Below are 14574 nucleotides of genomic sequence, written 5' to 3' on the forward strand. Positions count from 1 at the left end.
GTACCATTGTGACATGCATGACAGAAAGGGGACATACAGATTTTCTAGGTAAGGATCTCATGATTAAAGATCTAATGGGAAGGAATGTGACTGAATTTACTTTGTACGTTTCTCAGAAAACAATTGTATGCTTAGGTGATTATGTAATTTACTGTTGTAAGTTTTAGTAGCGTGTGTCTTCCATATGCTTTATTACCTGAATGTGTGTCAGTTTTTTATACCTTCTTATGCAATTCAGCTGGTAGGTGGGAAAACTGATTCCTTTGCAATTGTTTGAGTGTCTGCTCCAAAGTGTATTTAAGCAATAGAATAATAAACATCTATATTCAGCTCCTTTAAATACAGTTCTGCTGCATTGATTACAATAAATTAGTATGCAATAGGCCTTAGGGAGTTAAAAATCAAAAATAATCCAATCAATTATTAAAAAGGGTGATATGAGAAAGTCCCTTGGCTAGCATAAAATATCCTGCTCATTCTTTTGCTCTGGTTTCCCTAGGCAATCAGATTAATTTGCATTAATCATGGGTCACCACCTCTCACCTGTGAGAGATTCAAATTTAATTTTATTCACTGCTCCACAGGCATGCCTTGAAGATTTAAATTTGGTGTGTATTTATAGCAGTCTTCAGATTAAACCAAAATCTGGTCTTTAAACTTGGAGGAAGAAATTGAATAATCTGACATTTGACCTGAACAGGTAGCAAAACTTATTAAAAATGAAACAAAGTTCCACCCTGCATTCATTACAGGGTATGGCAGGTTTTCATGTCATTGTTTTGAAATGCGGATGATATTTTTCTCTGTCAGTGTATTAAAAATTATAGTGATGGAAATGCTGTTGTTGGCACTGCATAGGGTAGTCTGAGACCTCATATTCTCTAAAATTCACTGATGAAATAAGTTTAGAGAGACGCAGCTTACTCTCTGTAGAGTTTTCTTAGCATCAAAACACCATCACTCTGAATAAAGCTGGCATAAAGGTTAGTTTGTGCCCCTGATTAGCACAGAGCTGCACTAGGATGTAGGTTGTTCTGGCCAGCATAGTAACGTGTCTGATGGGTCTTCTCTTCCAGATGTGCTGATAAAGGACTCCAAGTGGACGAAGCTGTATTTTGGAGAAGGCCAGGCAGCTCTGTCCTTTACCCATCTGAACAAAGATGATGAAGGTTTATACACCCTGCGCATGGTTACAAAAGGTGGAGTAAGCGAATACAGTGCATACCTGTTTGTCAGAGGTAAACTTTTCATCTATTTCTTGGGGAGAAATTAAAAAGAACAGTTGAAAGATTAGTTTTATTAAACAACCCCATGTATTGACTGAAGTACAAAAGAAATCCAGCTTTGTGGTATTTCGTAGTCATTTGATTTACATAGTAGTCTGTGCTAGAAAAAACAGTCACCTTACATGAATGGGGAGCTTCAAGAGGAGCATGCTCCCGAGGACATTTTCTTTCCTGAAGAACTGGAGAAATCATTCTTGTGAAGAAACAGCTTGTCCTTTCCTTGCCTGGTAGGAAATAAACATCTTTGCATACTACCAGTCCTCACTTTGATGGTTTTAGCTCTAGAGATTGCCAACTGGGAATGAGCTTTATTGGGCATTCACTCATCCTGTGCTGGGCCTTAGGAGGAGGCACAGGAGAAAGCAAAAGAAATATTCCCGCCACTATACCAGTCATAGTCATCTCAATAATCAGAGAAAAGAAGCAAAATTAGAAATTAGCTCACTGAAGAAATACAGTTTTCACAAGGGACATAGATAAAAGGAGGTAAATGCATTAAAATAGAATAAAGGTCAGAATTTTCCCTCACATTTGCATGCACAGCTCTCAGTAAAGTGAGAATGAGCTTCCACGTGCACCTGTGAGCAGAACTTAGTTTTCACTTTTTTATTTTTTCATTGAAAGCTGAAAATATCTCTGGCTGAGCAGTTCTTTAACTCTCTTAAATACATTGGACAACATCCTTGATGGTGGCAAACTGGAGCAGCCCCAGTGAAGCCATTGGAGCTGTATTAATTTTGAACCTTGTTCTTCTTGAAAATGTTTTGGAACGTATGTGTCTTGCAGAAGTGTCATCCAGGCAGTCTGTGTGGGGTAGAGGGACATAAATGTTTTTTCAGGGGGTTGAGATCCATCTTCCTCACAGGACTAGTGCAAGAGCTTCATCAGTTTTGCAATATGTCCTGAACAAGCCACTCTGCCACCCTGATCTCATTGGAAACAATTTGCTGAAGCTTTCTATTTCCCAATTACCTTCTAAGAAAGAAAACACCCAGGTGAAAAAGGCCCACTAATGTATAATAACTTTCCTAGAAGTTTTTGTTGTAGTGGTGGGTCAATTTTAGGTACCTCTATTGTCCATTTTATACTATGTCTGATACCTTTACATGCACAGGACCCTGGACTTGAGCTATATCCTCTGGGTCTCTAGTGTCCTCTGTTGGCCTTCTTCTTGCCTCTTTTCATGTAGGCTATGATCTGATACTGAGCACCAGCCACCTCACAACTGACTGAGATTACACTCTATAAATTTATACTCTATACAGGATGTTTTTGTATTATAGAAACCTTTCTTTGAAGGGAGAGAACTTTACCTGTTAGGAGACTTCATTAGGACTTGTGGGTCTACATCACTCAACACCTCTCAAAATGAAGCAACAGAAGGGTACCTTAATGGTGGAACATTGATTACTTATCCCTGTTGGTATTGTAAGACTTTAAATAAAAAGTAGCCTTAGAAATGTACCAGGAGTTTGCAAATTTTTTATTCCTTAAGAGATTTATTTTCCTCAGCTACATGTTCTTTACTGAGTAGCTTTGTCTGATCAGTAACCCACTGAGCTACAGCTTTCAGTGGGAAAGAGCATCAAAAACACAAGGGGTAGTCGGGCTTTTAATTCTCGTGAAAAGTAATGGGTGTTTGATGCCTAAACTGCTTTTCTGCCCTCAAAAATATCTTTGAACATTTTTAGCTATATGGAGATACAGACATTATGGGCCTGATTCATTAGTGCAGCGAATTAATGTGTAACCAAATCTTTGGGCTCCCATTCATATAAACAAATAGCACAGTAAACTGCAAATCTTCCCTTTTGTCTTTGTGGTAGATTTCAGAGGAGTCAGGGTCAAAACTGATTTATTTTTATTTGTGGTCCAGATGCTGATGCACTGATCGCAGGAGCACCAGGGGCGCCGATGGATGTTAAATGCCATGATGCTAACAGAGACTATGTTATTGTTACCTGGAAACCACCAAACACAACTAGTGAGAGCCCAGTCATTGGATATTTTGTTGACAAGTATGTAAACATTGGCATTTATTTAATTTTGTTCATTGACAAAAACATTTATATACTGAAGAAAAAAAAGATTATCATTATATCCTTCAATACATGGGTTCTTTAGATATATTTTTACAGACCGTAGGCACTGGAACTCAGTTGCCTACTGTGTTAAATTACTAGATTGTTCCCTGTCAAACTTTTAGCACAGATGATCTAGTACCTTCCCAGGCAATTCTGGGCACAGTCTGGGAGTTAGCAAGGGCCAGGGGCCATTCCCAGTAATCATTTGCAGGCAGCCACACTTTATCAGACACTAAAAATATTCAATAGTATGGATGTGGCCAAATCAGAGAATGAGCCCTGGCAATATTGAATTTATAGAAGCCAGAATCCATGGGCATCTTGAATTAGATTTAGTCTCTTTAATCTGTATACTGCAAAAGCTGAAATCTAGGAATTATTACATTATCTTTTTATTTCTGCCTTAACTGTGGTACACCAGGAGCTCAAGGCATGGGTTCACAGGAGCTGGTAGTTTAAATCAGAATGGCAGTCCTCTCTCCTCCAGTCTGCTTTGCACTTTGCTGGGGTTTCAGCTCAGTGCAGGCAGCCCAGGATCAGGGGATCCAAGTGCTATTTTGCATGTCTCTTCCACTGAAGTGCATGCTTGCCCCTTGTAGCCAGAGCAGAACATCTGATCCTTAGCGTTTGAAACAGTCAGCAAACACATTACTGAAATGATTTCATAATGTATACTGCTCTACACTTAAAATCAACATTTGCAGCTCATTGCTATTTGCTACCCTGTAATTTGGTCTAGTTCAGAGACAACTGTTTAGGAATTGCTGGAGAATGTTGGCTTATGAATGGCAGTCAGTATAAGGAAATTAACTTAAGCCCTGGGGACTCTACCATTTATATCCAATTTGTGCAGTGCACAGATCATGGGAGTATTTAACCTATTTTGTGTATAATCTAGTCAGCTGTGCCTTTTGACATTTTGCTTGGATTACTGCAGCACCAAGGAACCCTTGATCATGACCCTATTTTTCCTGGTACTGTCAGGGCAAAAGGCAGACTTCTCCACAAAAGTTTATAGTAGTAGGACACAAAACAGATGTGTACACACAAAGAAGACAGTATGAGGACATCACTCTGCTGCTTGATGACTCCTACACTCTGTGGCCCAACCATTGGTGGAGGGAAAAGCACAAAGATGCTTGCTTAAAAATATGACAAGAGAGAGATGGAAAAGATTAGGTGAATGTTGCAATTTCAGCATGTTCTGTGGAGATGCATGTTAAAAATAAAAGTGAATAACTTGTTCTTTAGATGACAAGGAAGAGAACCAAATGGAAGGGAAGCAGAGAGTTGAAAAGGCCAAAAACCATGCAAGAAAAATGACCTTTGCAATTGCATTATGAATAAATATGAGCAAGGTGGGAATTAGTTGTCTGATCAGAGGAGTGTATAAAGTGTGTGACTTTCAATAATGAGGTGTATGGTGACTTAGTGAGGATGACTTCTGTGATTCTGACTTGATGTGTGTAGGATGGTGTATATTTATTGTGGGATGATACTGATAAATGTTGTCTTCTGCTACTCCAAGATGTGAAGTAGGTTTGGAAAACTGGGTCCAATGCAATGATGCGCCTGTAAAAATCTGCAAGTATCCTGTGACTGGTCTTTACGAGGGACGGTCTTACATATTCCGTGTGAGAGCAGTGAACAGTGCTGGCATTAGCAGGCCTTCTCGAGTCTCTGAACCAGTTGCAGCTCTTGACCCTGTTGACCTGGAGAGGACACAAAGTAGGTTATGCAAGGCTGAAACAGATGTTGAATATTTGATCTTTTTTTTTGTTCAGATTCTGTTTTCTTAGTTAACCTAAAGACCAGATTTTATTTCTTCTTTCGATTGAATATCCCACTAATTTCAAGGTGGGGGATGTAGTTGGCATGGCAAGGTCCATACAGACAATTTGGCAGGACCTGGGGACTCCACCTCAATTATAGCTGGTTTTGCTTAGTTTTAAATATAGACATTCATTGTCACAAGGAGCAATGTTTTCAAAAGAGCTAACATGCCCTGGAAGCTTGTATCTTTTGCACTGGGAGATGGGTCCTCAGATCCCATAAACTTCTATGTTTGCTGGTAGTAACTTTTGCAAAAGCTATTGAATATGTCTGTTTTAGTTAAAGAAAAAATAAAAATTGTCATATGAATTCACCGGCCCACAGACTGTTGTATTTTTCCACAACTTTTTTTCTCAGTGGAGCACCAGTACTGGCACAAAGTCCCTATGCTACAGGTTGGGGGGTCTCTGACATTGTGACTTTTCTGGCAGATAGAAAAAGTCAATCTAATGAACAAGCGCTTTCGAAAGCTGGTCTTGTGCTTAAGGCCACTGCAGACTGCAAAGGAGCCTTATGAAAGCTTCTCCATGGATAGAGTAAGCCGGCTTTCTCTGGGGAGTAGTTTTATTGATTTAGCCTTGTCCTAAACCCCTGTGCAGATTCTGTATATCATGTACTTGCACACCTTCTGTTTTGTGTGCTCCTTTTACTCAGATGGGAATTAAACTCATTATGAAGACTACAGAGCACTGCCCCAATGTTGCTTGTAAAATTTGAGTTGAATATACTACGTTTCCATTAGCTTTATGATTAATTCCTATAACAAAAGTCCAATTCATGATATAATTGTTTACTAATCACTCTACTGTGAGTATAATTCTTGCTTTTTAGTACTGTCTTATCATGCTCTGTTTTCCTGTGAAAGTGAATGAAGCACTGTATGACTTTGAGTTGACTCCATCTGTGGAAAGATTTCATAACAGGGTGATAGAAATAGAGGTATACAGGCTTTTGAACAGCTGATGAACAATAATTTACAAAATTTGTAAATATATTAAACTGGTTCAAGAAACTAATTGCATATTTTGATTAACAGCTATTCATGTGGATGAAGGGCGAAAGATTGTGATCAGTAAGGATGACCTTGAAGGTATGTAGCATTTCTATGATTTCAGTCCATCTGTTTATATGCTAGGAATTTAGCATTATAATTAGAAACATAGCTTGAAAAGAAATCCACCTAGTGAGTAAACTCTTTATAATAATAAATAAAGCCAAATATTCTGGCTTGCAAGGCTGAGAGAACACAAGTTAAAGGTGAGGTCTAAAAGGACAGAGAACATCACACCCGCAACAGCACTATTTTCATTATGTGTTGACAGCATTTCCTCACCTTTTTGCTTTGGCTAGTGCTAAGTTGAGTTTAAACAGCTGAACATTGCATTTGAGCACACACATTTCCCTTACTCCTATCCTTCTGGGAACTAAATATAGCTTTTAGACTGAAATTTGATGATCTGAGCAAGTTATTTCCATTTTCATAAAAACTTATGCAATCCATCCCAATTCTTTAATTAATATATCTGGCTGAATAGAGAGGTTGTTCTTAAGGTTAAGGTTATACACTAAATATTGTTTTTCCTCAGGAGAACTGGAGAGATCACTGCCACCTTTTGAGATAAAGCCTGAATTTCTTCTGTCTTTGGTTGTTTCTCTATGTAGTGATTTTTTGGGGGGCTTGGATAATGATCTTTTCACTTAAACTGTCAAAAATGTTAACTATAATGGCTAAGTAGTAAAAAAACCCCTCTGCCTACTCTCTTCCACAAGGTTATAAAGATATAACTCAAATAGTAACATAGTAAAAGAAAAACCACCTGAGGACAGGTGTAGTTCGAAGGAGAATCAGACATTAAATGTTTTCTCCAGTGCACAAGTGGGACAGATGAAGTTTCTCTATTTTTACAATGGTACCCTAAATGAATTGATATGGATATTATAAGATCAGGATCACATTATAGGATCAGAATACATTTGTCTTACTTGTTTGACTTCCAAGAACATACTCCTGCTCTCAGGATTGCCTGAGAATGATTGGAAATGTTAAACGGCCACACTGGTGTAAGCACGAATAATGATATTTGGATTTCTGTTTCATGAAGGTGCGTATTTAATGAAGGAGTATGAATATCCAAATACCATTGTTTGTATAGATCATTACTTTCATCTGCAAGATTGGAGACCATTTCTGAAAAAGTGATCTCATAGATCACAAATGGATTTCCTTTTTGGTGCCGGATGACCTTCCATTCTGAGAGAGCAGGCTGTACCATCATGTTACATCATTACAAATTATGTCAGCTTTGGGTTTTTCAAGTATGTAAGAAAACATGTTGAGATTTAGTTATGTGAAACCAATTGGAAACCTTTTGACTTTATGCATTATGCTGTGAAGGATTATTGTAATTTTCTTGACTGTATGTTGGCAATTTTGTCTTAAACTCAGCTGATTCATGTGCCTTTCTTAAAGAATAAGTGTATCTGTAGGAAATCAAACATAGAAAGCATTGAGGGAAAATAAATTTTCTTTGGATATGTCAGTTTACTTTTTAAAAAGTCTGGTTTTGATTGGGAAACATAACTTCAGTGTACATTTTGAGCCTGGTTGGTTCTACAGATGTTTATAAACTGTTAAAACATCACTTCTGTGATTTAGAGATTATTATTGAAACATTTTTCTCTCTTTTAATGTCAAACCCTGAGCATTTAGAGGATATATGCTCCTCGCTAGCCTGAGAAGTGTCAAAATGTACCTTAAAAGAATGAAACTTTTTGCTTTCTCTATTGCAAGCCATAAAAGATAAAATATTTGTAGGTTTCTGCTGAGTTGCTATTTATGACCTATTACCAAGAGGAAGTTTCTTCAGGGCTGTGTAGCTATGCCTGAAGCTGTCCATCATAGGTCCAAGCCTCTCCTATCTAGTGCTGTTTTACACCATTGTAATCCCTCGCATAGTGAAACCGTCTTCTTCTCGTGCTGCGGTGGGTGAGCGTGACCACAACTGCCCACGCTGATTTCCTCTAGCCTGGCCCAGGGTACGCAGGTCCTGCCTCATGTTCCTAGTAACCCTGCAGGGTGAGTGGGGAGAGGAGTTCGATCACGCCACACCAACCGGTGGAGTTACCAGAGGGCTGGTGACATATTTTTATGTCTCTGATCCACAGTTTTTAGAAGTGCTTTAGACTATATGCCTGGTAATACCATCACGTTACAGGATACATTGCTAATAGGTTCTTCTTCCTTTCTGCTTTCTGCTTTGTTTTAAGCTGCCTTTCTCCTTACTGTACTTCCTTTCCAGATATCTTCTTCTAGTGTAATTTCTTGTAATAACTCTTTGGACTTGCGTCTTTGATGAAAAAATATCTCTTATTTGCATATAATGAGTAGGTTTTTTCCAAGGCATTCTGCCCAGCAGATAGAAGTAATTCAAATGTGATCAAAGAAAAAAAGTGTGACAAATGCACAGGTTTTCAGGGGGCATATTTAACTTTTACTGAAAAAGTAAATAACTAACTTTTAATACTGATGCTTCATTTCTCAAAATTTAATTGAAGTGAACAAGTGAACTGCACAGATGATATCATAGCCCCTAATAGCTAAGCATTGCACTACAGGGTGGGAGTTCAGAAAGATGAGCTGTAGGATAAGTGCTGACCCAGGGGTTAATCTGCTGTTTAACACTCGCTACGTTTATTACTCTTCCAGGCGATATTCAGATTCCAGGCGCTCCCACCAATGTACATGCTTCAGAAATCAGCAAAACATATGTTGTACTCAGCTGGGATCCACCTGTTCCCCGTGGCAGGGAGCCACTGACATATTTCATTGAGAAGGTATTGTACTGTACAGTGGCATTCAGCTGTAAGGTGTTTCATTGCTGTGTGCAATTACATTCAACTCATTTTTAGAACTACAGAATGAATGACAAAACTAACACTTTCTGAGGTCTTGCAGGATTTGGTAATGGGATGTTAGAGAAGCATGGACAATCAAATGTCTTATTACATGATTTAATGAGCATTGAAAGTCAACATCCAGGGAAAAGGATGCCACTGTGTTATTTGCTTACTGCTGTCTAAAATGAGAACAAGCTACGTGTGTAAGGTGGTGGTTTAATGAAAAAGAAACATCTTAAGATTTCGCAATCCTACAGGCAAGACTGGAAGTTTGCAGTCTGCCTGTATTAAAGGGAAGTTTCTGATAGTCCTGTGGTAGAGCAAGGAATAAACAGTGACTCATAATTTGATCCTCACTTTCCTTTTTGCAGGCTTACGGCACCCTCTGCTATACCCTGACATTTCCAATTTATTCCCTGTAAGGTCAGCGGAGAAGCAGATGCCTGTCTCAGGTTCACTGCTCCCTGGTAGTCTTCATGGCTGCCTTCCTCTTCCCTTTGACTTGACAGGGGACTTCAGTGACCACAGTAGGGAAGGTTTGTTCTTCTCCCATCTACGCTACTAAGATTTAGATACATCTGTCCCTGAGCCAGGTTTCTAAACTGAGTATGTTGGATTACCGCCAGAGGTCATAGTCGTTCCTCCTTGGCACAAAGTTTCCCCAGTAGGTAAATTTGGCCTCATACCTGACCTCTAAAATTCTTACATGCCAAGCTATACTTAGTTTTTATGAATTATGCCTTCAGCATATGCCCCCTCTTATGATCCACAAACACTAAAACTGTCCATAAAACTGCCACACATTCAATTTGCATCTTGAATATTGTGACAGCCTTTTCTCAGGCCCTTACCATGCAGGTAACTTCTTCTCACATCTGTTCAGCACATTCCTCCAAAGTTCATTTCCCAGCCAATCTTTCTGTTCACATCACTCCTCTTTTTGGAGCCCTGATCTTGTCTTTTCCTTCTCAGTAACATAAAAATCTCCACTTCAAAAGACCTTTATAGCCCATCTCTGCATTTTTCATCATCCACTACCTGCTGGATGTTGAACCAATAGGTGTAAAGTGAGGTCCAGTCACTAGTTAAATTTTCCAGCAAGCACGTACATGATTTCTTCCACTCTGTCTTTCACATTCAAAAGAAGTAATGAAAATTTCCATAGAAATAAGTATCTAGTTTTCTTTCTATGCAATAAAATAGCATGTCTTCCTTGTACTTATTCCCAGTGGCGTACAACTGCTCTTGTCTATAAATTTCAAGCATACTGACTTAAGGATTTTGAACCAACTCTTGGCACGAAAATACCTTGCTGTTTCCAGAATATGCAGAAATAGCCCAGATAAAATGCTCAGATGTAGATTTCCATTGAGTGAACACCTACACTTGGTTAGTTGAATTTCACTCTAAGTATGAATTGAAAAATATATGTATCTGCTTGTTTTACAGAAATAACTTTACATAGGTCCAGAAACAGTACAGAGCAATGACAATGATGAACAAACAAGTCTTAATTAAATGCCAAACTTACTGAGGGAAAGTGAGAATGAGGACTAAAAAGCTATTATTAGAAAAAAAGGTTCATTATACTAATTAATACCTGAATCTAAAATCTTTTTGCATATAAATAACTTTTATATATGAATAGCTTGGTCAGTTCATAGGTGAATGTTTGTTTTTTGCTTTCCATAGTCATCTGTTAATTTAGAAAATCACAATTTCTAATTAATTTATTTCAAATAAAGAAGACTCAGTCCTGAAGAATAAAAATGAATTTTTAAAGGCTTCAAGAAACACAAAATGGAAACGAGTTGCCTATGCTGTATAGCAATGTTCCCTTAAAATCATTATTTAACAGATAAATCAAATCGAACTACAGAATAAACTGTGATGTTGATTCTTTCCTCTGTGAAAATGAAATGCAACAATTAATGTTTTTCATGCCAGAAAGTAAAATATATGGCAAAATAATGTTTATTTCATATTTTCCATCTTTTTATTATGAAGAAAACGGATATTTCTTTTTTCTGTTGAGAACACTTAGGTGTGTTCAGTGTCTATGAAAAAGATTTTGATATATGGGCTCCAGCTGTTTAAATTTTTATTATTTATCTATAGTAGGCCTCATTATATACAGGGTAGTTTCCAAGCACCCATGAAACACTGTTCCTCCTCTAAGAAGTTCATAGTCTGTCGGGTTTTGTTCCCGGACTCACTGTTCCAAAATTTTATAAACATTGAATTTGTATGCATCTTTCTGTACTTGAAGGAAGTTTTATTTAAGCTATTTATTGGGCACTTGGGTTTTTCTAAAATTGTTGAAAGATTCCATAACTAATTTTTGTTTTGGGTCAACAGTTTATCTGGGGAACCTAATGGACAGCAGACTTCTCTCAGAGTGCTGGTTTGCTGGCTCTCTTCTGTGTGCAGTTGTCATGATGATTAGCTCAGCTGCTGCATTAAGAATATTCAAAAGTAATTATTTCATTTGATGAATGTTTTTAGGGACATTACTCAACAGAATACATAAAGATAAAGCAGTGAGTAAAGTAACATCCCCTTCCCTAGCTTTCTGCAGAATTTGAATGAGGACTTGCTTGCTTTATACCAAACCTTTGGGTGTTTAAGTGAATTTTGCAGGACAGGAGACTAATTCTTTTGGGACCAACCACAGTTGACAGTCATGGCCCTAACTGAAGGCTAGCTGTATGTACAAGTGTGCATATATTGAAGTCTAGACAGGCAGGGAGACAATGAGGTATTCAGACCTTTTTGTAGAGTAATGGAATGCATGAGCTATGAGAATTTGCATATGTTAAAGTGAGGCATTTGAGAGTGATCCTTCTCTTATAGGTCTTAAATAAATTCATGACAGGATGCAATACAGCAATATGTTCATTTTTTAACAGTTCACAGAAGTGATTCACAGCTTTTTTTTTTTTTTTTTTTTTTTTGTAGTCCATGGTTGGCAGTGGAAGCTGGCAAAGAGTCAATGCACAGGTTGCAGTAAAATCTCCTCGCTATGCAGTGTTTGACCTTGCAGAAGGAAAATCATATGTTTTCCGAGTCTTGTCAGCAAACAAGCATGGCATCAGTGATCCATCTGAAATCACACAACCTATCCAACCACAAGATACTGTTGGTAAGGCATTAATTGTAAGGCATTAATATTAAATACAATTGATATTTTACAAAATGGAAATAGACAACTCTCATTATAATTAGATTAGTATAATTACAATAATAGTAATCAAATTGATATGCATTCAATACTGTGAAGGATTTAAAAAAGACTAAGATGCTAAATTTTAGAAACATTCCAAAATTTTCCTAATGATCACAAGTCTCCTTGCTGATACCAATAATTATTAAAAAGTTAAATTAATTTTAGTTATTCATTCTTCAGAGTGCTCTATTAATGTGACTTTTCAAAAAACAGGATAATACAGGTTAAATGCTAACTTAGATAATTATATTGTCTGGCTCAGGTAATAATATACTACTTAATTCCCTACAGTTTCAGCTAGATAAGGTAGCCTTTCATTTCCTTCTTTGTATTCTAAGTTGCAAATTACTGCTGGTGCAGGGTTCCTGTGGCATGCAGATGAGTAGATTTCAGGGATAGGGGAAGATACATCTGCATATTCAGTGGTAACTTTCCAAATGAAAATGAAGTGTTTATCTTGGGGCCACATTGAAAAACACAAGTGAAAATTTAGGGAGTGGTTATTCATCTTGTTGCTCAAATATTTGATTTGCTCTTGCAGTTTTGCAGAGGTCACATATAACAGCTCCATGTATTGACAGCTGTCACCTTAAGAGCACATATCTTACTAGTATACTTGTTAGAATTATAAGAAATATTTACAGTATCTGATATACCATAGTTCACTAAATGTTGATAGATATAGCCTTCTTAATGTTTACCATCATTTTAAAAAATATAATCCATCACCTTTAGCTTGATTTGTAACTATACATGATAAAATAAAAACATCTTTTGCTTTTATGTATTCTTGATTTGATGTCTCATTAATGCATATAAATTATTTAAACCATTCAACATTCCCTAAGGTAAGGAAGAAAAATACTGTATTTATTTCACTTAGTACAGAAAATAGGCTATCCCCTAGGTGTTAACGCAAGATGTTCTGAATAAATCATAGCTATAACTGAAAGCAGAAAGCAGAAGATGCTATTTTAAAGAGAAACTGTGGGAGCATTTTCAGAGATGGAGTTTACCACCTGAGCTAAAATACATCAGACACACATGGCTCCTTTTAGTTGCCTGCACATAGCACCTTTTGACATTCCTGAGGGTAGCTGAGACAACTTCATGGGGATGGCAATCATTACACAGGAATTATAGGTAGCTTTCTCTCTTGAGCAGAAACCAGAAGGTGGATGGGGTACCCTAGGCCATCCAAAATGACACTTAATATTATGCAATTGAATTGAGTGGTAAAAGAGTATTCAGTTTGAGATTAACATCTAAATTTAGGTGTTTCCATGTAAGCATCTACAGGTGCTCTAGATGTCTCTGCTCTCACTGTGGCAATTGGAGCCTGGAGGATAAATTGGCTGATGTTGCCATAAGTTGCCCCGTGGCACCCATCTACAGAGTGTCTACATTGGGGTGAGATGAATAATTTTCAGGACTCTACCAACCACTGCTCAGAGGCTCAGTTTAATTGGCCAAACAGACATCTAGTACCTTTTCAAATACTTTCAGTTTGCCATTTCAGAGGGATGTAGGTATTCAGTATCTCCTGAGTCATATCTGGCAGCTCCATGAAGAAGTCTCGGATGCTCTAAAATGGCCCTAAATGAATTTGTTTGGCTAACTGAATTAAGCCCTAGCTCTTTGACTATAATGGCAGCTTAAGAACATGTGCTTGTCGACACTTACACATAAACTCCTAAATGTACGTACCTTTATCTCAGACTGAACCCATTTGATCTTACAGACTTACTGCATAAAGTACGATAGTGTGTAAGTATTATTTTTTATTTTGATATTGAAAGACTAAATGAAAAAAATGCTGCCTTTCTTTTGTTTCATGCTGCTTGTAGTTCCCAGCAATATATCAATCTGAGGAAACTAAAATGTCTTCAATAGGCAAGTGCTAGATGCCTCTCTTAACCTATCATGAAAGGCTGAGACACTGCCTTAGTTCCTTATATTATGAAAGCTTCAGCTAGATATTTTATAGTGTAAAAACTGTGTGTTGGCCCTTACTAAGTTTTTTTTCCATTTAGATCTTGATGTTTCTAGTTCTATTTATGCACATTCAGGATGTTTAGATCAATATAAACCAACAATGAACTTTCATTGCATGTAAAGTGAACTGCGTACTATGCTACATTGGGAGAACTGTAGTCAACAGATTGAAGGAAGCTTTATCCACTTCTACTTGGTGGTGCTGAGGTTGATCCTGGAGTATTGGCTCCAGTTCTGGCTCCCTTAGTCTAGA

General features: G+C 37.6%; 1 protein-coding gene across 2 annotated transcripts in view; it reads left to right on the forward strand.

Moving 5' to 3' along the window:
- MYOM2 (myomesin 2) overlaps positions 1-14574 on the forward strand; it is a 95887-nt gene that overhangs the window by 33976 nt on the left and 47337 nt on the right. For both annotated transcript variants that reach the window (XM_076332905.1, XM_076332904.1), the window contains exons 10-15: positions 1077-1238; positions 3163-3304; positions 4899-5098; positions 6240-6293; positions 8910-9037; positions 12059-12242. In XM_076332905.1, coding sequence (XP_076189020.1) covers positions 1077-1238; positions 3163-3304; positions 4899-5098; positions 6240-6293; positions 8910-9037; positions 12059-12242 — 870 coding nt within the window. The remainder of the gene's footprint in view (positions 1-1076; positions 1239-3162; positions 3305-4898; positions 5099-6239; positions 6294-8909; positions 9038-12058; positions 12243-14574) is intronic.

This window comes from Aptenodytes patagonicus, chromosome 3, assembly GCF_965638725.1.
Source record: "Aptenodytes patagonicus chromosome 3, bAptPat1.pri.cur, whole genome shotgun sequence".
NCBI classification, from domain to species: Eukaryota; Metazoa; Chordata; class Aves; order Sphenisciformes; family Spheniscidae; genus Aptenodytes; species Aptenodytes patagonicus.